The sequence below is a fragment of the Ahaetulla prasina genome, chromosome 1 (genome assembly GCF_028640845.1).
Source record: "Ahaetulla prasina isolate Xishuangbanna chromosome 1, ASM2864084v1, whole genome shotgun sequence".
Taxonomy (NCBI): domain Eukaryota; kingdom Metazoa; phylum Chordata; class Lepidosauria; order Squamata; family Colubridae; genus Ahaetulla; species Ahaetulla prasina.
In genome coordinates this window covers 258,866,145-258,888,161 of record NC_080539.1, presented here as the reverse complement: position 1 = coordinate 258,888,161, position 22,017 = coordinate 258,866,145, and the positions used below count along the sequence as shown (strand labels likewise).

Genomic DNA, 22,017 nt, shown 5'->3' with positions numbered 1-22,017 from the left:
GCCTTTTTCAGAGTAAGAGTACCCCCCCTCCCAAAAAAAAAAAAAGACATTGGAAGCACTCTACGGTTACAACACATTCCTTTTTCTTTGTCTAGTGTCATCCGAGTGGTTGCATTACAGACCTTTTCATTCAGATGTTTGTAATTATGACATTAAAGCAAACTCTCAGCAATCTCATGGAGTACTTGCTTCCGTAAGTAGATCAAATCCAGCTCCCTCTTTATTTTTCTAGATCATTGCACACTTACAGCTCAAGTGAAACTAGAGTGTGTCCGTGTGTGTGTGGGTGTGTGCGCATGCATGCAATAGCAATTTCAATTCTGGGAAAAGAAATGATGAATTATACTTCTTCTTTGGCTTCAGGGCAAGGAAGGAGTTTTGTTCTTTCAAACCAGGTGATCCAATATCTAGGAATGTGGGTGGGACCTCTCTTCTTTTGGAAGATGTGACGCAGCCCATATGCTTAAATTATCTAAATCTAGGATACAACATCCTGCGATGGAATTACTTTCTTCAACCTGGGTCCGTGCCTGTGAAATATGCAGCCTGCATTTTTATATCAAATAGTTGGAGAACCATGACATGAAGGAGGATCTCTTGGAGTTGGCGATTGTGGAATAACAACATTCTGTGCTTTTTCTTTTTACTATTGTGATTCTTCTCCCGTGCACACATACGGTAGCTCTATATAAGGGAAGTAGGGAGTGAGGGCAAGGACTTCATTCACATGCCTGTGCTTAAGGGCATATACACATATAACAGTTTGCTCCATTGTGGGAATCCTATTTAAGAGCATCTTGAGCTGGTAAACTGCAGGAATCTTATCACAAATATTTCAGGCAGCTTCAGCACTTTAACAAAAAACAAAACAAAACAAAACACCTTTTGTCAGCAGCCAGAGGGCAGCACAGTGACATGATGATGATGCACAGAGCGGTGGCTTTCTGCAGGATTATAATTACTATGGCAGAGCAGGCACTGTTTTTATTTGCTTTGCAGTGCAAAGGTGCATTAATTTAAGCCTCTCTGAAACTTAACCCATTTGATTTCTTTATTCTTCCAGTGAAGTTTGATTGGAAATATGTTGTCAAATTTAGCTGACAACTGAAATTTCTCTGGGACTTTGAAGTCCGCAAGTGGTTTGGGATCTGGCAGTTGCTCACCTCGTCATATATAGAGAAGCAAGTTTTTACGAATTGCCTCACTTCTTAAATAGAACATAGCTAGTTGTTTTCCAAGGGTTCCTACATTATACAGATGAGCATGTTATGGGTGCCATCTACAAAAGAGTTTCATCTGATGGGACTCAGGAAGAGAGCCTTTTGTGCTGTGGCACCCATCCCCTGGAACATCATCCTTCCTGAGGTTAGGTTGGCTTAATCTAAGAGCGCCATCAGAACGCGGCTGCGTGGGTTATTGAGGGAGCGGTTCGAAGCTCCCACATAACACCTATCCTGCGCAGACCGCACTGGCTACCTGTTGTTTTCCAGGTGCGCTTCAAGGTATTGGTTACCACCTTTAAAGCGCTCCATGGCTTAGGACCGGGCTACTTACGGGACCGCCTACTGCCGGCCTCTATCTCCCAGCGTCCGGTGCGTTCCCACAGAGAGGGACTCCTCAGGGTGCCGTCAGCCAAACAATGTCGACTGGCGGCCCCCAGCGGGAGGGCCTTCTCTGTGGGGGCTCCTATCCTGTGGAACAAGCTTCCCATCGGGCTTCGACAACTACCTGACCTTAGGACCTTTCGCCGCGAACTTAAAACCCATTTATTTCATATGGCTGGACTGGCCTGATTCTTAAATTTTTAAATTTTAATTGTGGGTTTTAAATTGTTGTAATTTGTATGGGTGTAATGTTATTTTAAATTTCCGGCATATTTGAATCAGTTTTTTAAGGGTTGTTTTAATTATGGTGTATATTTCTGTTTTGTATATTTTACTTGCCTGTTCACCACCCTGAGTCCTTCGGGAGAAGGGTGGTATACAAATTAAAACATCATCATTATTATTATTATTATTATTATTATTATTATTATTATTATTATTATTATTATTATTATTATTATTATTATTATTATTATCCTGTGGGCACCGAGAGCCTCCAAGATAGCTGTATTGTCTATAAGCTGTAGGCTGGCCTTTTCATGAACTTTTTTTTCCCAATGAAGTCCTTGGTGCTCTCTGAGTTTGTTTTCTTGCAGACATTTCATTACCCAAGTAAGTAACATCACACTGAAGAGGTAAGGTCAGAGAGAACTAAGGACTCCATCCCTGACCTAAAAATATTCTCTTCTATTGATATTTTTTAATGCTTACAGTTAATTGTTTTACATTTTATTTATATGCGCTTGAGTTTGCTATTTAATGTGTGAGCCATTCAGAGTCAGGTGAGATGGGTGGCTATGTAAATTTAAAGAAATACCAAGGGAGCAGAAGTGTTACCTCCAGTGTGAATCAAGCCTATGAATAACTGTTTTCTTTGCAGGAACATTCAAATGGCTATTTGGAGAGAGATTTATGAAGTGTTCAGGGTACAGATATTCTAGCCTTTATGAAAAATATATATAATTATTTTAAAAATTGAAAAAGAAAAGGAACCTGATTAGCTGAGAATTTGGGAACATGGGAGTTGTGGGTTTCCCATTTGGGAAAGTCATCAAGTTGCAGGCTGGGTGAATTATGTCTCTTGTTGGCCTCCTTAGAGTGGATATTCATGAACACCTTAACAGTTGACAGATGTCTTCTTTTGAATCCTTAATATTACATGTTTGCCCCTTCAGTTCCCTAACCTACAAGTGCCGCCTGCTGCGCAGGAAGCCCCAAAGGATTAATGTGGAGCAGACATCCCAGGACCCATGCAAGGAGGAATGGCTGTGGAACTACCAGCTCAATGAAGTCAATGTCTTCACCTTGTTTGATGAATACATGGAGATGAGTAAGTGAAGTTCAGTAGAAAAGTTCACAGAACATTATAACACTCAGCAACCTGTGATGGGGGCCAAACTAAGGTTAGAATGCTGGCTGTTTTGTCAGTCAAAGCTACATGATAGTTTTGAGGAACATGAGAATGAAATACTATAGCTTTATTGTTGCATTGATTGCTTTCAGTTCTTCTTATCACCAATGCTTTGAAAGAAATGTTCTTGATCACGGTGATAATGTTAACATCTTGAATCCAACTTGTATATGCCCAGCATAGTTAAGGTATTGCATTGTCGCTTATAAAGCTCAAGCATTTTGAACTAGAGCTCCTGTAAGGTTCTTTTAATGACAGATGTTTTCCTTGGAAAAGGAATAAGCATCAATGTATCCTTATCTCATGCAAGCTCTTGGACTAGAATATACATATCCTTTTTGGCCCAACAAATTTAGTAATTGAAAGTTCGTGTTGTTTAATTACCTGCCTCTTTTCAACCTCTTCTTTATATCCTTAGTGATCCAGTACAGTTTCACCACTATTTTCGTGGCTGCTTTCCCCCTTGCACCATTACTGGCCTTCATCAGTAACCTTTTTGAGATTCGGTTGGATGCTATCAAAATGGTGAAACTGCAGAAGCGAATGGTGCCCAAGAAAGCTAACACCATTGGTAAGATGCAGATCAAAGAGATTCCCCCCACAGTTCATTTGGTAGGCCTGTTTCAGGCATCAAAACATCAATTTTACTGTGATATTATTTTGATGCAGCTGCTTTTAAACAAGGGGGTAGAATTTTGGGATGAGTCAAATGCTTTGATGGTCATTGAGGTCCAAAAGCAATACATCAACTCAAGCCTTATGACTAAAACCATTGAAGTTCAGCCTCTCAAGTCAAGATCTAGTTAGGTTTGGCCACAATAAGAAGACCCAGATAGATGATATTTGGAGAATGAAAATGAGGAAGGCAACATGTTAGATTCGTGCAATAACGAGGCAGGAGACCAGTGAGTGACAACAGCTCTTTAGTTTATAGTGAACCCAGCAAAAAACATCCGGCAAAATCCCTCCTTTTATACAGTTTCGGCTTATGCTAGAACCAATCAGCAACGTGCTTGTTCCCGCCCAAAATTCCCTCCAAAAGTTTAAAGATACATTACACTCCTCCCCTCCCAGAACGCATTGTACCTATATTTACATTTATTTAGCATATCATTTCTCAACGTAGTCACGCAGGTAGGAAGGGCGTTTCCTGACCCTTTCGGACCTGCGCAATTCATTCTCGGGGAGTGAGTCGAGCTGTTCGGAGGGACTTTTAGTTCCTCCTAGCTCCTCCTCTTGGCCGTCCGGCCCTGGATTATTGGCAGAGTCGTCCCTGCTGTCTTCCTGAGGAACCGGTTGGCGTCGCTGGACTTCATCGGACTCAGATAAGTCCCCCGTTCGCCTCGGGCTTGAGTCAGCTGCGAATTCAAACATTTGGTAGTCAGGGCCTGGCTGATTTGTTTCTGATTTGTTTGGTATTCGCTTTCTTATTTGGTCTATGTGTCGCCGCCAAACTCGGCCATCCTCCATGTCTACTATGTAGGATTTCGGCCCGGTTATTCCAAGGATTGTTCCTTTTAACCATGTTGGACCCTCGCTATAGTTGTGTGCCCACACTGGGTCCCCAACTGCCATTTCCCTAATTTTTCCTTGTGTTCCCCTGTACCCATCTGGGGTGTAGGTTGGGTTTAAACGATCTAACGGGCACCTGAGCTTTCTGCCCATCAATAGTTCCGCCGGGCTGCGGCCAGTCGCTACACAGGGGGTTCTATGTTGGACTGCTAGGAACGTATCAATTTTTGTTTGCCAATCACTTAGACTTATCCTAGATAACGCTTCTTTTGCGCTTCTAACGAATCGTTCTGCAAGTCCGTTCGACGCCGGGTGGAAAGGCGCCGAGAGGGCATGTCTGATGCCCTCCTCTGCCAAGTACCCCTCAAACTGAGTTGCCGTGAATTGCGGGCCGTTGTCGGAGACCAGGGTGTCGGGTAACCCATGGGTTACAAACAGGTGCCTTAGGACTGATATGACTGCCTCAGCCGTCATGGATCTCATAAGGATAATTTCTAACCATTTTGAGTAGGCATCTACTACAATTAAAAAGGTTTGCCCGTGGAACGGGCCGGCAAAATCAATGTGAATTCTGGACCATGGCCCCTGGGGTTTCTCCCACTCTCTAATTGGGGCTGTAGGGGTAGTGGCCTTGACTCTTGGCAGGGTTGGCATCTCCCTACCCTGTCGCTGATTTCCTGATCCATCAAGGGCCACCAAACATAGCTCCTCGCTAAACTCTTCATCCTCACGATTCCCGGGTGACCCACATGCAATAGTTCCAATACATTTTTCCGTAGTTTTTTTGGAATGACCACTCTATCCCCCCATAACAGACACCCCCCTTGAACCGACAGTTCCCCTTGTTTTTTCGCAAAGTCTTTGAACCGCTCGCCCGGCGCAGCGGGCCATCCCCTTTGTACCCAACCGATTACAGTCCTTATTGTAATGTCCTTGTAAGATGCCCTAGCCACTTCTTTGGACGTGACTGGGCCAGAGTCCCAAGAGTCAATTAATAAGACTGGAATCCCCGGGGTCGGGTCTTCGATGGTTTCGGGTAAAGGGCATCTGCTTAGAGCGTCCGCATGCCCTAAGTCTTTTCCGGGGCGGTGGATCAATTTATAAGAGTATGCCGCTAGGAAGATAGTCCAACGGGTCAGCCTGGGTGAAAGTGCAACGGGTGTTGGGCGGTCGCCTGCCAATAGGCCTAGTAGGGGCCTATGGTCCGTGACTATCTCGAAGTCTCGTCCGAAAACGTATTCGTGGAATTTCTTCACCCCGGAGACTATCGCCAATGCTTCCCTATCTAGTTGGCTATAGTTCCTTTCGGCCTGGGACATTGTTCGGGAGTAATATGCTATAGGGGCTTCCGTTCCATTCGGCAATCTGTGGCTGAGCACAGCCCCCACCCCATAGGGAGATGCATCACAAACTAGTACTAATGGCAACGTGCCATTATATTGAATGAGGAGGCTATCGCTAGACAAAAGGTTTTTTACCCCTTCGAATGCCCTAGCTTCCGCCTTCCCCCAGGACCAAACAGCTTTCTTTGCTAGTAATTTGTGTAGCGGTTCGGCTATCGTTGCCTTGTGTTTTAAGAATACCGCATAGAAGTTGACAAGACCTAAGAATGCTTGTAACTCCGCTTTATTTTTGGGAGCTGGGGCCTTCCTGATGGCCCTTACCTTGCTCTCAGTGGGGTGAATCCCTTCCCTGTCTATGCGGTAGCCTAGGAATTCCACGGATTCTACCCCAATTTGGCATTTGTTAAGCTTAACTTTAAGCCCGGCAGACCGGAAAATGCCCAAAACCTTTCTTAGTCTAACTCCCAGTTCCTCTAAGTTCTCAGCTGATACCAATACATCATCGAAATAAGGTACCACCCCGGGTAAACCCTGTAATAGTCGCTCCATTAGGTTTTGAAATAGCCCTGGGGCCACACTAACTCCGAACTGGAGTCGAGTGCATTTGAAAGCACCCCGGTGCGTGACAATTGTCTGCGCCTCGGCTGTGCTGCTATCTACGGGTAACTGCTGGTAGGCTTGAGCCAAATCGAGTTTGGCGAAAACTTGCCCTTGTCCCAACGAGTGCAGCAAGTGTTGCACTACTGGAACGGGGTATGCACTCTTCTGCAACGCTTTGTTTAGCGTTGCCTTGTAGTCAGCACAAATCCGGACCGATCCGTCCGGTTTGACTGGGGTCACTATGGGTGTCTCCCACTTCGCATGGTCAACGGGCACTAGTATTCCCTGGCTAACTAGCTTGTCCAATTCCCGGTCAATCTTTGGTTTAAGGGCAAATGGGACCCTCCGAGCCTTTAACCTGATAGGGGCAACCTGCGGGTCTAGATTGAAAGAGATAGGGGTCCCCTCGTACTTGCCCAGGCAGTCTTTGAAAACGTCCTCGAACTCCTTCAGCAGTTCGGCCTTGAGGTCGACTTCGTTTCTGAAGACCCCGGTCACTCCCATGCCCAAAGCTCGGAACCAGTCCAGTCCTAGCAAACTCAGTAAGGTTCCATCGACTATGGTGATGGGTAGGGTCTTTTTGAACTGTCCATACTTGACTTGGACGGACGTCACCCCTCGAACAGGGATTCGATTTCCTTGGTAGTCCTGCACTCTCAGCTTCTGGGTCTGTAGCTGGCGCTTCGCGACGGCTGGCAAGTCTTTCACGAGGGTGCCCCAAGACATAATTGTGATCGATGAGCCGGTGTCCACTTCCATCTGGCACAGCACTCCTTCAATGTACGTCTTGGTAAAAATCTTTTTTTCTAGCCGCGTCGATGCGAGGCCCACTCTCACAGCGGTCTGGTTTAACTTCGCGCCCTTTTTGAATTGGCCAATCCCGGGCCGCTTCGCTGCTCCCGCGCTCTGATTGGTCGATTTGAATTTTTGGCGGGAAGGTTGGGGGGCTCGACAGGCCTGCGCTATGTGACCTTTCTTTTCGCACCGCCGACAAATAGTGTCCTTAAACTTGCAGTTTTGTCGTTGATGTTGGCCCCCGCAACTCACGCAATCACCCCGGTCCCCTCTCTCCGACCGGCCGGTGTGGAAAACCTCTTCCTCTTCCTCACCTTCTGACTCGGCCTGGACTTCCTCATTGTGGACCGGTGTTGTCTTTGCCCCGGTACCCTGTGCGTTCGGCTTTTGCAATGTTTCTGCCGCTTTTGTAGACATCTCGTGAGCCCTGGCTTCGTCCAGGGCTATTGCCAAAGTTAGGTTGCTCTTAGACAGCAGCCGCCTTTGCAGTCGGATGTCTCTAACCCCACAAATGAGCTGTTCGAGTAAGGAGTCCTCCAAATCTCTGTACTCACAGTGGTTCGTGGCTTTCCTCAACGCGGCCATGTACACGCTTATCGACTCGCCTTCTCGCTGTACCCGCTGCCTCAACTTGAACCGTTGGACGAACTTTGAGGGTACCGGTGCGTAGTGCGCTCGAAGTGTTGTTTGTAGTGTTTGCCACGGTACCGATTGTACCGGCGTTGGCTCTGAAAGTGACTCCGCGGTATCGAAAACCTCTGGACCGCAGTGGCTCAGGAAGTACGCTCGCTTCCTATTATCCGAAACTCCTTGTAGTTCGTTTGCTTCGAGGAAACACTCGAAGCGAGCCATGTATGACCCCCATTTCTCTTTTTCTGGGTCAAATGGCGCTGGCGGCGTGTAGCTGGACATCGCTAACTGTCCGCCCTTGAACTGGCTGGGTTTGCGTCTTCTTTTGCTCCTTCAGCTCTTTTTTCCTGATCTCGCTACCTCAGTATCCCACCCTCGTCGCCAATGTTAGATTCGGGCAATAACGAGGCAGGAGACCAGTGAGTGACAACAGCCCTTTAGTTTATAGTGAACCCAGCAAAAAACATCCGGCAAAATCCCTCCTTTTATACAGTTTCGGCTTATGCTAGAACCAATCAGCAACGTGCTTGTTCCCGCCCAAAATTCCCTCCAAAAGTTTAAAGATACATTACACAACATTTCCAGTTTTCTCTCTAAATCAATGTTTCTCAATCTTTTCAACTTCAATACCCAGAATTTCCAAGCTAGCATGTTAAAGTTGCCAAGGTTGAGAAATAACACTGCTCTAAATAACACATGTCACCACATTGTTCCATATTGCTTTTTCTCTCAGAGTGAGATAGATAGATAAATAGATAGATGGATAGATAGAATAATTTTATTGTCACTTTGAATGTACACTAACTGGCATACATTAAAATGAAATTTCATTGCATACAGCTCTCAAAGGGTCACCACCTCCAATATACACTACATAAACATGACAAAATAAATAAATACAAAATTATGCATATATACCCACATATATTATATGACGCAGAGAAACAACACAGTCTAGTTTGGATGTATACATGTACATGGCAAGAAAAATGAATCTTGCTAGTTTATCAGACAGATGGCATAGGGAACAAAGCTGTTACAGTATCTAGTCTTGCTAAAAATACTTCGAAACCTCCTCCCAGAGGGGAGCAACAGAAACACACCGCCACTGATGGGTGTGTGGGGTCTCTAACAATGCTTTGTGCTCTAAGCACATAGTGCTTATAAGCAGTATCCTGAATTACAAGAAGTGAGCATCTATAGTCTTCTTGGCATTCCTTACCACTCTCTGTATGGACTGTCTATCTGAGGCACTGCTGCCACTTAACCAAACAGTGATGCAGTTTGTTAAAACGCTCTCAATTGTGCCTCTTGTGTCTTAGAAAGTGGCTAAGACAGAAGGAAATCTTTGTTACTCCAATTAATTAAGCCTATAGTTCATTTCCCAGTTGCAATGTATGGTTCCCAGTTGCAATGTATAGTTGTGAAAGTTGGACTATAAGGAAGGCTGAGCGTAAAAGAATTGAGGCCTTTGAACTATGGTGCTGGAGAAGACTCCTGCGAGTCCCTTGGACTGCAAGGTGATCAAACCGGTCAGTCCTAGAGGAAATCAATCCTGACTGCTCTTTAGAAAGCCAGATCCTGAAGATGAAACTGTAATACGTTGGCCACTTAATGAGAAGGAAGGACTCTCTGGAGAAGAGCCTAATGCTGGGAATGATTGAGGGCAAAAGAAGAAGGGGACGGCAGAGAATGAGGTGGCTGGATGGAGTCACTGAAGCAGTTGGCATGAGCTTAAATTGACTCTAGGGAATGGTAGAGGACAGGAAGGCCTGGAGGAAAGTTGCCTATGGGGTCGTGATGGGTCAGACACGACTTTGCAACTAACAACAACAACATAGTTCATTTATATTCTACATTTTCGACAACTAATGCTCTATTCAAAACAGTTTGCAGGAAAAAGACTATTCTTCCCTATGAGGGGCAGGGGTAAAGATTCATTACAGTTAGGGTAAATTCTTTCTTCCACATATTGACTAAGACAGTATCTCTTTTGTTTTTCATTCCCTTTACAGGTATCTGGTACTACATCCTAGAAACAATTGGTATACTCTCTGTCATTGGCAATGGCCTTGTTATTGCCATCACCTCAGATTTCATCCCCATGCTGGTGTACCAATATACATTCAGTCCATGCAAGCAGAAGAATAATACTGGCATTGAGTTAGTATTCTCTGAAATTCTAACATGGCTGTTAAATATAACATATTGTTTATTGCTTCTTTACTTAAATAGATATATTGTTCATAGTTTTCCTCTAAACCTAAGGCTAGTAGGATAAAAAATATGGATAATCCTCATTGTTATCATTTATTTATTTATTTATTTATTTATTTATTTATTTATTTATTTATTTATTTATTTATTTATTTATTATTTAGACTTTTATACCGCCCTTCTCCCGAAGGACTCAGGGCGGTGTACAGCCAAATTAAAAATATACAATATACAATATTAAAACAACAAATTAAAATAACATATTATATAATGGCCGAAAAATTTAAAAGTTTAAATGTAAAACCGTCAAATTGACCCCAATAAAACACAGTACCCCAATTTAAAATTATTAAAATTCAAATTTCAGAATTTAAAAATTAAAAGTTAAAAATTAAGCCAGTCCCGCTTGGATGAACAAGTACATTTTCAATTCACGGCGAAAGGTCCGAAGGTCAGGTAGTTGACGCAAACCAGTGGGAAGTTCGTTCCAGAGGTAGGTGCTCCTACAGAGAAGGCCCTTCCCCTGGGGGCCGCCAGCCGACATTGCTTGGCAGACGGCACCCTGAGAAGACCCTCTCTGTGTGAGCATACGGGTCGGTGGGAGGCATAGGGTAACAGCAGATAATCCTGTAAGTACCCAGGCCCTAAGCCATGGAGCGCTTTAAAGGTGGTAACCAACACCTTGAAGCGCACTCGAAAAACCACAGGTAGCCAGTGCAAACTGCGCAGGAGCGGTGTTACCCGGGAGCAGCGTGTGGCTCCCTCAATCACCCGCGCAGCTGCATTCTGGACTAACTGAAGCCTCCGAGTGCACTTCAGGGGTAGCCCCATGTAGAGAGCATTACAATAATCCAGACGGGAAGTGACTAGAGCGTGAGTGACCGTGCATAAGGCATCCCGGTCAAGAAAGGGGCGCAACTGGCGAACCAGGCGAACCTGGTAAAAAGCTCTCCTGGAGACGGCCGCCAAATGATCTTCAAATGACAGCCGTCCATCCAGGAGAACGCCCAAGTTGCGCACCCTTTCTGATGGGGCCAGTGACTCGCCCCCAACAGTCAGCTGTGGTTGCAGCTGACTGTACCGGGGTGCCGGCATCCACAGCCACTCCGTCTTGGATGGATTGAGCCTGAGTCTGTTTCTCCCCATCCAGACCCATACGGCTTCCAGGCACTGGGACAGCACTTCAACAGCTTCGTTGGGGTGGCCCAGGGTGGAAAAGTACAGCTGAGTGTCATAAGCGTACAGCTGGTAACTCACCCCAAAGCCACTGATGACCTCACCCAGCGGCTTCATATAGATGTTGAACAGGAGTGGCGAGAGAATCGACCCCTGAGGCACCCCACAAGTGAGGGGCCTCGCAGTCGATCTCTGCCCTCCTGTCAACACCGTCTGCGACTGGTCAGAGAGATAGGAGGAGAACCACCGATAAATGGTGCCTCCCACTCCCAAACTCTCCAACTGGTGCAGCAGGATACCATGGTCGATGGTATTGAAAGCCGCTGAGAGATCTAACAGGACCAGGGCAGAGGAACAACCCCTATCCCTGGCCCTCTAGAGGTCATCCACCAACGCGACCAAAGCTGTCTCAGTGCTATATCCGGACCGGAAGCCAGACTGGAACGGGTCCAGATAGACAGCTTCATCCAGGTACCAGGGAAGCTGCCTTGCCATCATCATAGGAATATAACTGGGTTTCAATTGTATGTTTGTAAGGATTAGTGAGCTTGTATTTGTAGTGGACCCTGTTGCTTCTCTTCCTGTTTCCCTATTTATCTATGGTAAATAATTGTAAATAACTCAGTTCAGTGACTTGATTCACATGATATGTCGAACTACACAGGTTGGATTCCCACTACTAAGCAATCTAAAATGTAGTTGAATAGCTGAGAGTGTCATGTGCCTGTGGCCTCTTGGTTTATGGTTATGGAGAGGAGTTAAAAGGTAGATAGATTAAAATGAAGGGGGGGAATAGAATTAGCCAAATACAGCAATGTCTGAAAACCACAGAAAAGGAAATTAAATAGCTTTTTAGACCGGCCACATTTTGCAAAATATGTGTGACAGAATATCTCTGACTCTTCTTCACAAAAAATAAATCCAATATTGTCCCTTTATTGGTGGCCCTCGTTTAATCATAGTGCATGCATGTCCTGTAACCAAAAGTATTGCACTGAGGAAAAATATCTCCCATGTTCGACCATCAAAGAATCAGTGACTTTTAAACACTTTCTAACTTAATCCAAATGCATATACATGAAATATTTTCTTTCATATTTCATATAATAATGAAATTACAATATTTCATTATAATACAATATTACTTGTATTAAGCAAGTAACTGTAATTTGCAATTGGAAATCCGAAACAATGGCATGTCTATCAATATTGCTAATAGGAACTTCAAAAGAATTAAGATAATGAGTAAGTATATATTGTGATGAATAGGACTGGATATGGAATGGGGTCTTCTTTCAAGATCATTTGAAATTTCATTCCATGGCAGTGGATGCAACAAAGAGGACTTATTTTTCAGCCTCTGTTCTGCACAGAACAGAGTGATGAAGCTGTTTGATAATGTGCAAAATCTCCCCTTTAATGATGCAGAGTGAGGTGGAGCTGTAAGAGAGGTTCAATGGGTCAATTTTTATCATTCTTAGCAGCCAGAGTTTATTAGATTTGAGTCAGTTTGGACTCCAGTATTGGGGCAGTTAGTAGTAGGTTGTCTTGGCTGCTACTTGTCAGGTTCATATAGATTATTTATAGGTTGGACCTGAGGACATAGACTAGTGTATGAGGAGAGATGAGAACCAGCCCTTATTTGGTCAAGTTTTTCCTTTCTTGGTTGTCAAATCAATCCATCTATCCATCTATCCATCCATCTATCCATCCATCCATCCATCCATACATACATACATACATACATACATACATACATACATACATCTATCTGCCATCCAACTATCTATCTATCTATCTATCTATCTGTCTATCTGTCTATCTATCTATCTATCTATCTATCTATCTATCTATCTATCTATCTATCTATCTATCTATCAATCATCTAGGTAACTAGCTATCAAGCTATCATCTCCTTGACCTTGGGATTAGTTCCTGTCGGTTTTAAAGGAAACAACTATAAGACCTTTACTAACAAAGTTGTTTCTTGACTTAGAAGTCCTTTCTAATTATAGCTCAGTATCAAATATTCCATTCTGGAATCTGATAAATGATTAAGAAAGTGATTCTGGATTAATTTTAATCAGGGTTTCATCTAAGATATGATACTGAGGCTGCTTTGCTCACCTTGGTATATCACTTAGGTAGATGTGAGGAGTACTAATATCTACATCTCCTGGAACTCTCAGGATCTTTGATACTGTCAACCATGGTATGCTTCAGGGCCTTCTGGCAGAGTTGGGTCATGGGGTCATTGTTTTGCATTGGATTCAATTCTTCCTCTTGAGACATGCCCAGAAGGTGGCACTACAAGAGTTGTTCAACAGCTAGGTTACTGACTTATGGTCTCTCCCAATATTCTATGTTGTCTTCTGTTTTATGTAATATCAACATAAACTGCTGAAGGAGGCCATTAGATTTTGAAAGTGACATGTTATCAGTACACCCATAACACCAAGCTCTCTTGCTCCTTTCCTTTTAATAGCTGCATGATTCACTAAGTCTTTGTTATTTAAACAACATAGTTTGATTTTAATTGCATTAAATTTATCTTGTGACTTTCTATTTTTTTATTGTTTTTAGATTACCTTGAATGTTAGAATGAGCCAAACGGGAAAAAGAATGACTAAATAAAAATATTTTCTGGTCCAAACTTAAGTGTTTTACAACCTGCAGAACTGAAGTATTGCATACTGATTGTTTGTTCTTTGTTGTGCTTTTCTAGCTGTTTGACAGGTTATATCAACCACAGCCTTTCAGTTTTCAACGTCCAGCACTTTGAGAATACTGTGAATCTGACGGACCCAATGGGGAATAAGATAACCCACTGCAGGTATTGGCTAATGACTATCAATGTTCCTGTGCCCTCCAATTCAAAACAGAAAGTACACAGCAGGCCAGACAATATTTTTGGATGTAGGCTTCCTTCTTTTCTAACATTTGTGTTCAGCGCTGTAATGACAGGACTGATTTGTACCAAAACTGGTTTTACCTAGATACACGTACTAGGATTTATTTTATGCTGCTTCTGTTTTGCCTGACTATGCTCTTTAGAAGTTAAACAATAAATTACATTAAAGTAAACAATAGTAGAACAAACTTTGCATTGGCATTCTAAGAGCCTTTGCCTATTGAAGCAAGAATAGCCATTTTAAAGCAGAGAAAAAGTATGTGAAGGAGGCTTGGGAAAGTGGGAAAAATAAATAAATGGCGAACTTTATCTGTTTCTATCCACTTTCTGCAGGTACCCAGACTATCGGAACAGTGATGATTACAGTCATTCTGTTAAGTTTTGGCATATTTTTGCTGCACGTGTTGCCTTTCTATTTGTATTTGAAGTAAGTGTTTGGATTGCAAAAGCATGGAGATAGTCGTGTGCAGACAGCAAAACCTCCAGAGTTAGTTTCGGGGAAACTATTTATGAGCATGCATAACCACCGAAGAACCCTGTTGAAGACAGATGTACAAAACCTTCTGCTGAAAAGCAACTTTTGTCTGTAAGGCTTTCCCATCTGCGCCCCCCCCGCCCCCGCCCCGCCAACCTCTCCTCAAGCTCCACCACATTTCTTTATCTGAAAAAGCATCCCTTTCTTCACAGGCATTGTGCTGTCTTCCTTTGTGCGTGTGAAAGAAAAGTGGAATGGATTGTGTGTAAGAGTGAGAGTGGAGCATGATAGAGAGCGAACAAGAGTGGGATGGGAAAAGGACATCAGCCTCTGCATCCAAGCAGTGGATTAGGACCTGCGGGCCTTGAGTTTGACACCCTCTGCTAGACCATTGGCTCTGGATGTTTACTCTGGAAGCCGTATGCCCAAAAACAGTTAAGATTTTTGGCATACAGCTTCCAGGGTGAATGTCCAGAACCAATGGTCTAACAGTGGATGTCAAACTCAAGGCCCGCAGGCCAGATCCGACCCACGAGGTGCATAGATCTGGCCTGCAATGCTGCCCTGGAAACAGTGAAGGACTGGTCCATGGTGCCTCTGCCAGTGAAAATGAACTCTGCCATATGAAGCCCTCCTAAGCTCCATTTTTTTGCTACGATGGCCTCCTGCAGAGCTCTGCCAGCAAAAATGGAGCTCAGGAGGGCTGCGAGTTCCTGGAGCCCTCCTGAGCCTGGGAGGGGTGCCCCTGACACAAGTGATGTCTAGCTGGCCACACCTACCTTGGCCACACTTACCTGGCCCCCGAAGTCAAACACAACCCTGATATGGCCCTCAGTGAAATCGAGTTTGACACCCCTGGACTATAGTTTTACTGGATGCTTGATTAGTTCAGCAGGACGTATCACACTGAGACCTTTTCTCTTCTTCAGCAAAAATGTGGTTGAAATCCAGATCAGTTGCTCCATCATAAACAGATTATTAGTTGAAATCTTGCCTTTTCACAATTCCCTAGCAGTTGAACACCTGCCTTTTAACAGTTCCATAGCAGGAGAAGATTATCCTCAGAAACTAGGACTTTATACCTCAGCAGATAAATCAGGATGGAATCTAGCCGCTTGACCAGAGAAACTGACCAGTGAAAATATTCTGTTTTAAAGAAGCTGATGATGTCAGAATTTTTGCGGTCCCCCCCCCCCAAGCCCCAAATTTGTTTGCAAATAGACATCCCTTATTATTTGCCAGGTATTTGAGAGGCCAGATCTATTTAGGATTAAAGATAAAATTATGTTTTGTCCTAGGATATGAGCATTGTTAGAACCCCCTTTCCAATTATCAGTAGAAAATACCTTGAATGCCATGTCCAAGATTCAGAAGGCATCACCTTATCTTAGTTGGATTTACATTTTATGCTGATCCATAATGTATGGTTAATTTGGCTTGATGTATGATTTCTAAAATTTGGGTTTAGGCTTTATGTGCAAATTAACCCACTATGACTTGTTTGATAAACTATAAACTCACCGTTAAATCAGAGTTGGCACAAAGAGGGTTTTTGACCATTGCATCTGGATGATCAATGATGATTTCTGTATGATGGTTGATTTATAATGCTATTATAATTCTGAACTGATATACAGTAATAATTAAATTAATCCATGTTCCAAGTAGTTTAGAAGAGCAGTTTTCTTGACGATTCAATATTGCCGAGAAGATAAAGCAGCTGTGTGCCTGAAGGAATAATATGATAGTTCTCTGATTATTTTCCAGCATGTGGCTCTATGCGTTAAACTAATTGCGGCATGGTTGTTACCTGATGAACCCAGAAGTGTTAAAAATGAGCAACTGAACGAAAAACGCAAGAAACTAAAACTAAAACTCAGGTAAGTGTTTATCAAAAACAAAACTCTCAGAGTCATGGCATTGAACACCAAGGTTGCCATTTGACAATTGGGGACATTCATCTTTTCAAAATGTATACCAGTAGTCCTCGCTTAGTGACTGTTCAAAGTTACAACGGCTCTGAAAAAGTGACATGACAATTTTTCACACTTACGACCATCGCAGCATCCCCATGGTCATGTGATTTACATTCAGATGCTTGGTAACTGGGTCATACTTATGACTGTTGCAGTGTCCCAGGGTCACGTGATCCCCTTTTGGGACCTTCTGAAAGCAAAGTCAATGGGGAAGCCAGATTCACTTAACAACTATGACATGAAAAGTCGTAAAATGGCGCAAAACTCACTTAACAAATTTCTCACTTAGCAACATAAATTTTGGGCTCAATTGTGGACGTAAATTGAGGACTACCTGCACCATCTTCTTTGCTTTGCCATTGGAACATATTAATTAGCTAAATATTTGTAACAATAGCAAATATTTGATTGTAAAAAAAGTTTATTCCCTGAGAACCTTTTCAGAAATAAACTGGCAAAGATTAGGATTAGTACAGCAAAAACTTGTTTGCTTTGGCTCTTGGAGTTATTGTGAGCCTCAAGTTGATGCTGTAACTGTTGGCTCCCTTTAGCATTGACTGCCTTTTCTGAACAGTACAGATAGAATCATGGAATGTGAGGCCTCTCTTTTATGGCTTTGTGGCTTGCTTGTCTCCCTGTGCATTGGCAAGAGAGGTAAATGATAAAAGAACCAAGCAGGCGATTGCCTTGATTACTCAAAATACCGGTAGTCCTTGACTTATAATCATTCACTTCCAAGTTTAAAATTGTATTAGTTTATAATATAAAATACAAAAGAAAATAGTGGGAAAATAAGGGAGAGAGAAGGGAAGGGAAAAGTAAGGGACAAAGGAAAAAAAGAAAGAAACGGTATTGACTTCCGATTCCTTTTGGTACAGTAGAATAAGGTAATAATATCGAACCTCAGCTTTTTACTTTTACATAGTAATATAAACTAGCCATTTCTATAACAAACCCATCTAATTGGTAAAGCTCAAAATTGACTTATCACCATTCACATAGTGATTTTTATTTATTTATTTATTTAATTTATTTATTTTGTCACAACAGTATACATAAGCATAAGCTTGAAAGTAACTATATAATATATAAACATATATATATAAGCATAAGCATGTAATAACTATATTAATTGGATATAATGAAAGGAAACAATAGGACAGGAACGGTAGGCACTCTTGTGCTCTTATGCACGCCCCTTACAGACCTCTTAGAAATGGGGTGAGGTCAATAGTAGACAGTTTTTGGTTAAAGATTTGGGGATTTTGAGAAGAGACCACAGAGTCAGGTAGTGTGCTCCAAGCATTAACAACTCTGTTACAGAAGTCATATTTTCTGCAATCAAGATTGAAGCGGTTAACATTAAGTTTAAATCTATTGTTTGCTCTTGTATTGTTCAGAATTGGAATGGGCGCTTTCTAGCCTGTAAAGCATTTCTGTTCATTATAAAATGTCATGCCACCCACTCCTCAGTCACATGACGTTTTAGGTGCTGGACAACTGGCTTTCCTTTGCAACTGTCCTTATGTTTCCTTATGTGTCCAATCACACTTGGCCAATAAAAAAAAAATCTATTCTATTCTATTCTATATGTTTGTCATATACATTCATGAAGGGATGGGGAAATAAAGTTTTCAGAATTTACTACTGCTAAAATTGGTTACTTGTTGGTTAATAAGAGAGAAAACTAAGCATTGCACAGGATTTGTGTCCATTTCTACATATATAGACAGTACATAATCCTACCTTCCTTTGGGGAAGTTATTATGATTTTGGGGCATAACTGGTTTATCATGTCCATTTCACGGTGTGGCTCAGGAAACATATAGGTGGCTCCCATATATTTCTTTATTAAATGTATATACTGTACTGCCATAGTTTCCATGGTCTCCCAAGAACTAAATGCAATAACAATTCATATAAAGCAATGTAATTAATGTCTATGATGAAGAGAGTAAACTAGCTTCCAAGAGAAGGCTGTTCCACAGAATTGGAGCCAATACTTAAAAGGAGCGTGTCCTGACCTCAGGTTCCCTCACTATATGAAGGAAGGCATTGATAATTATTTTTAGAAAGAGCATATTGGGCAAGTCATTTCTAATTGGAGAAAGTGGTTCAGTAAGCATCTGAAGTACAGGTGCCAAGCTATAGAAGTTCATGGGAAAACTTGATATACTGTCTGGTACAGTGATGTCCATATTTCAAACACTTGTAAGGATTTCTTTTTGAAGTTCTAACTTCTATACCATACTCACACTCATTCCTATATCCTTGTATCTCAGTTTTCTGTAAAAATCTGACTGATGTACAAGAGTGTCCTACAATTTCCTATATCAGCGTAAGCAAGATCACACCTCTTAAAGTCCCAATTGTTTCATTGAATTATATATAATTCAAAGGCTGCTGAATGCAACTGAAATTATAAAAACTATTTTTCTGTATTTCAGAGCAATGGATGATTCCACAGAAATATAGTAAAACATGATGGACCTATCACAGGAAGTGCTGAGTGAAATGGTGCTACAAACTCTGAAGATGCCAGCGGAAATCTGCAGCCATCCCTGCCCTTGCACTGTTCTTGGACTTTATACTTCATCACCAAAATAGCTTTGGATGGTACAACTGCTTTGAAATGTCAGTGTTTTTAGGAAAAATTAGACCAAGTGAAGGAAACAATTACCAGAGGACATGTCATGGTCAGTGTAATACAGCATTGCAGAAGGCCAGAAGCATTTTCAAATGTTCCATATTCTTCAGTCAGTAAATCATTTGTGACCTTTATTGTCATGCTAACATCTACTCAGACATGCTGTTTACCTCGTTAACTCAGACTGATAACCCAGTACTATAGGAAATCCCTGAACAGTCTCTCTCACTTCATGTAGAATATCAGGACCTTGTATTGTTCTTCTTCATTTGCTGATAATCCTTGATTAGGGTAAACATATGCTGCTTGCCTAACAGAGTCCTTAGCAAATACCCCAATGGTATAGTATAGCCAATATCCTCTGTTTACAAATAATCTGAAACAACTCTTTAAATTTAGGAGAGCTAATAGAGAAACCCTTCAAAATCTCTCATTTTTACTGTGCTTGTCATTTCTAGGTTATTTTCCCAACCTTTGCATGCCATTTTGATATATATAAGAACAGGTTTCTTGTATATCAGTTTTTAAGAATAATCCAGTTTGCCACTAAAAATGGGCAGCTTTATTGAGATCTAATGCATACATTGATCCCATATTCCAATAAGCTGTTGAGGAGATGCGTGTATTCAAGTTCTTTTGTGTTTGCTTTTTTCTATATTCCCTATACTTTTTCATTTACAATTTGGGTTATTAGAGATTCTGCATGCAAGTGATTCTGGAACCTTATATATATAGAGCGTTCTGCCTAATCCAGAAGTAATGTATATTGATACAAAAATGAATTAATTCAATCAACGTAGAGAATCCTGTTTATCCCAGAAAGATAAGTTTACAAAAATGCTGGGTCCAGCTAAGATAAGAACTGTGGTAAAATTAATACATATAAAAAAGAGGATTTATTAGGAATGTAGTTTATTGGAATTTGGATGATATGTTGAACTGAAGATGAACTTCAGTTGCTGAATTGATTTTGATTTTTATGGCTTTATGTTTTCCTTCCAGTCAAGTGTCTAATAATGCTGAAAAACAAAGGGTACCTGAAATTTTGTTATTGTTGTTTATTTATGAACTTAAATTTGAACTAATTTAGTATACATTTAATCTGTAGCCTATAGATGAACAAAACAAATAAAATTTGAAGTCAATATCTAAGTAATATTCTGCTATTATAATCCTTTAATTCAGATTTCCTTATGCTTCCCTGTCTGTGAATTTAATTTGTTTGCATTAAGCTACTTGTATTACTATCAAACTCTAAATTGTTTGGGTATAGATTTTCTTTTATTTAGAGTTAAATTTAACTATTGATTTCAGTGATCAGTGACAATTATATTCTCTGGCTCCTGAAGTCACATTTATAATTGGGACTTTAGATTCAAAAAAGCATACAAATACCAAATAATAGCTACTTAACTTGTGTGAATTTACAATGGATGCAAAGCATTTTATTCCAAAGTTTAAGGAATTTTGTTCAACGATGTTTTTTTAAAAAACTTAAAAATTTTAAAGATAAAATGAAAAACTTGACTGTTAATTGTTTGACTAAGAACTTTTAATGCGATTTGAAATTCCTGTTTACAACTTGTTTAAAATAAGATTTTTTTAAAAAAAAAGAATATATTATTATTAAGATATGTATATGAAATTTGGATTAAAATATTTTATATAATAAATTTTTAAGAAATAAAACTGAAACTTTTTGAGTTTTATTTTAGTTGGAGAGATTTTAGTAAGTAACTCAGGAGTGATCCCATTCAGAATTCCATGATCCATAGTAGACTTTGCCTTTAGATCAAATATGGCAATATTTCTCTCTGAAATTCTGAAAAATAAAGGTTTATAATCCAGTTCAGATTATTTGATTTTAAAAATAAGTAAGTGACAAAACTGGTTAATAACTTCTGGATCTCATTGCCATCTTTTATATATATATGCTTAGAACTGTACAGTAGTTCAAACAATAAAAGAGGTAGGCTATTAAGACTATAAAATAAAAAGTTATAAACAGAGTAATTCATCAATCTACTGTACTGTTGTGACCAAAGAAATGTAAGTTATAAAAAGTCAAATCTTCCGAGAGGCAAGATGCTCCACCTTGAAAATGGGTTAATAATTATAAGACAAAGGGCCGTGGTGGCTCAGGCTGTATGATAGCCTGTTATTAAAACACAGCAGCCTGCAATTACTGCAGGCTCGAATCCCACCAGGCCCAAGGTTGACTCAGCCTTCCATCCTTTATAAGGTAGGTAAAATGAGGACCCAGATTGTTGGGGGGGCAATAAGTTGACTTTGTAAATATACAAATAGAATGAGACTATTGCCTTACACACTGTAAGCCGCCCTGAGTCTTCGGAGAAGGGCGGGATATAAATGTAAATTTAAAAAAAAATATGTCCAAATTTGTTCTCTTCTAAGCTACTCAGGTCTCAGTGCTCCGGCTTTCACACCCATTACCTTCCTTCTGAATGTAAGCTTTTATACTGACAGGGTGACAGCCGGCATTAGCAGTATAGTACTTAATATTCAGAGTTTGAAATGCAGTCTGTATTGAATGAATGGAGCGGAGGTTCATCCTAATCACGTCTACTTTAGTATGGCAACTTCTATTAAAGAGTCCCTCTAATACAGATAGAATTTTTATTAGAGTACATTTAGCAGAAGAAACATCCTGGCACCTGCAACTGAATTGCCATGCAAGAACAGTCACTTCTTTGTACTTC

The 22,017-nt window shown here is 41.3% G+C and overlaps 1 protein-coding gene across 2 annotated transcripts in view; it reads left to right on the top strand.

Moving 5' to 3' along the window:
* The window catches only part of ANO9 (anoctamin 9), an 86,100-nt gene extending 65,167 nt beyond the window's left edge, over window positions 1-20,933 (top strand). Inside the window, exons 18-25 of one of the 2 annotated variants that reach the window (XM_058156391.1) lie at window positions 96-193; window positions 2,780-2,934; window positions 3,434-3,586; window positions 9,911-10,058; window positions 14,014-14,121; window positions 14,533-14,626; window positions 16,442-16,554; window positions 19,098-20,933. In XM_058156391.1, coding sequence (XP_058012374.1) covers window positions 96-193; window positions 2,780-2,934; window positions 3,434-3,586; window positions 9,911-10,058; window positions 14,014-14,121; window positions 14,533-14,626; window positions 16,442-16,554; window positions 19,098-19,125 — 897 coding nt within the window. In that variant the 3' untranslated portion in view covers window positions 19,126-20,933. The remainder of the gene's footprint in view (window positions 1-95; window positions 194-2,779; window positions 2,935-3,433; window positions 3,587-9,910; window positions 10,059-14,013; window positions 14,122-14,532; window positions 14,627-16,441; window positions 16,555-19,097) is intronic. The other variant, XM_058156382.1, reaches the window with a different exon arrangement.
* Window positions 20,934-22,017: the final 1,084 nt, after the last annotated feature.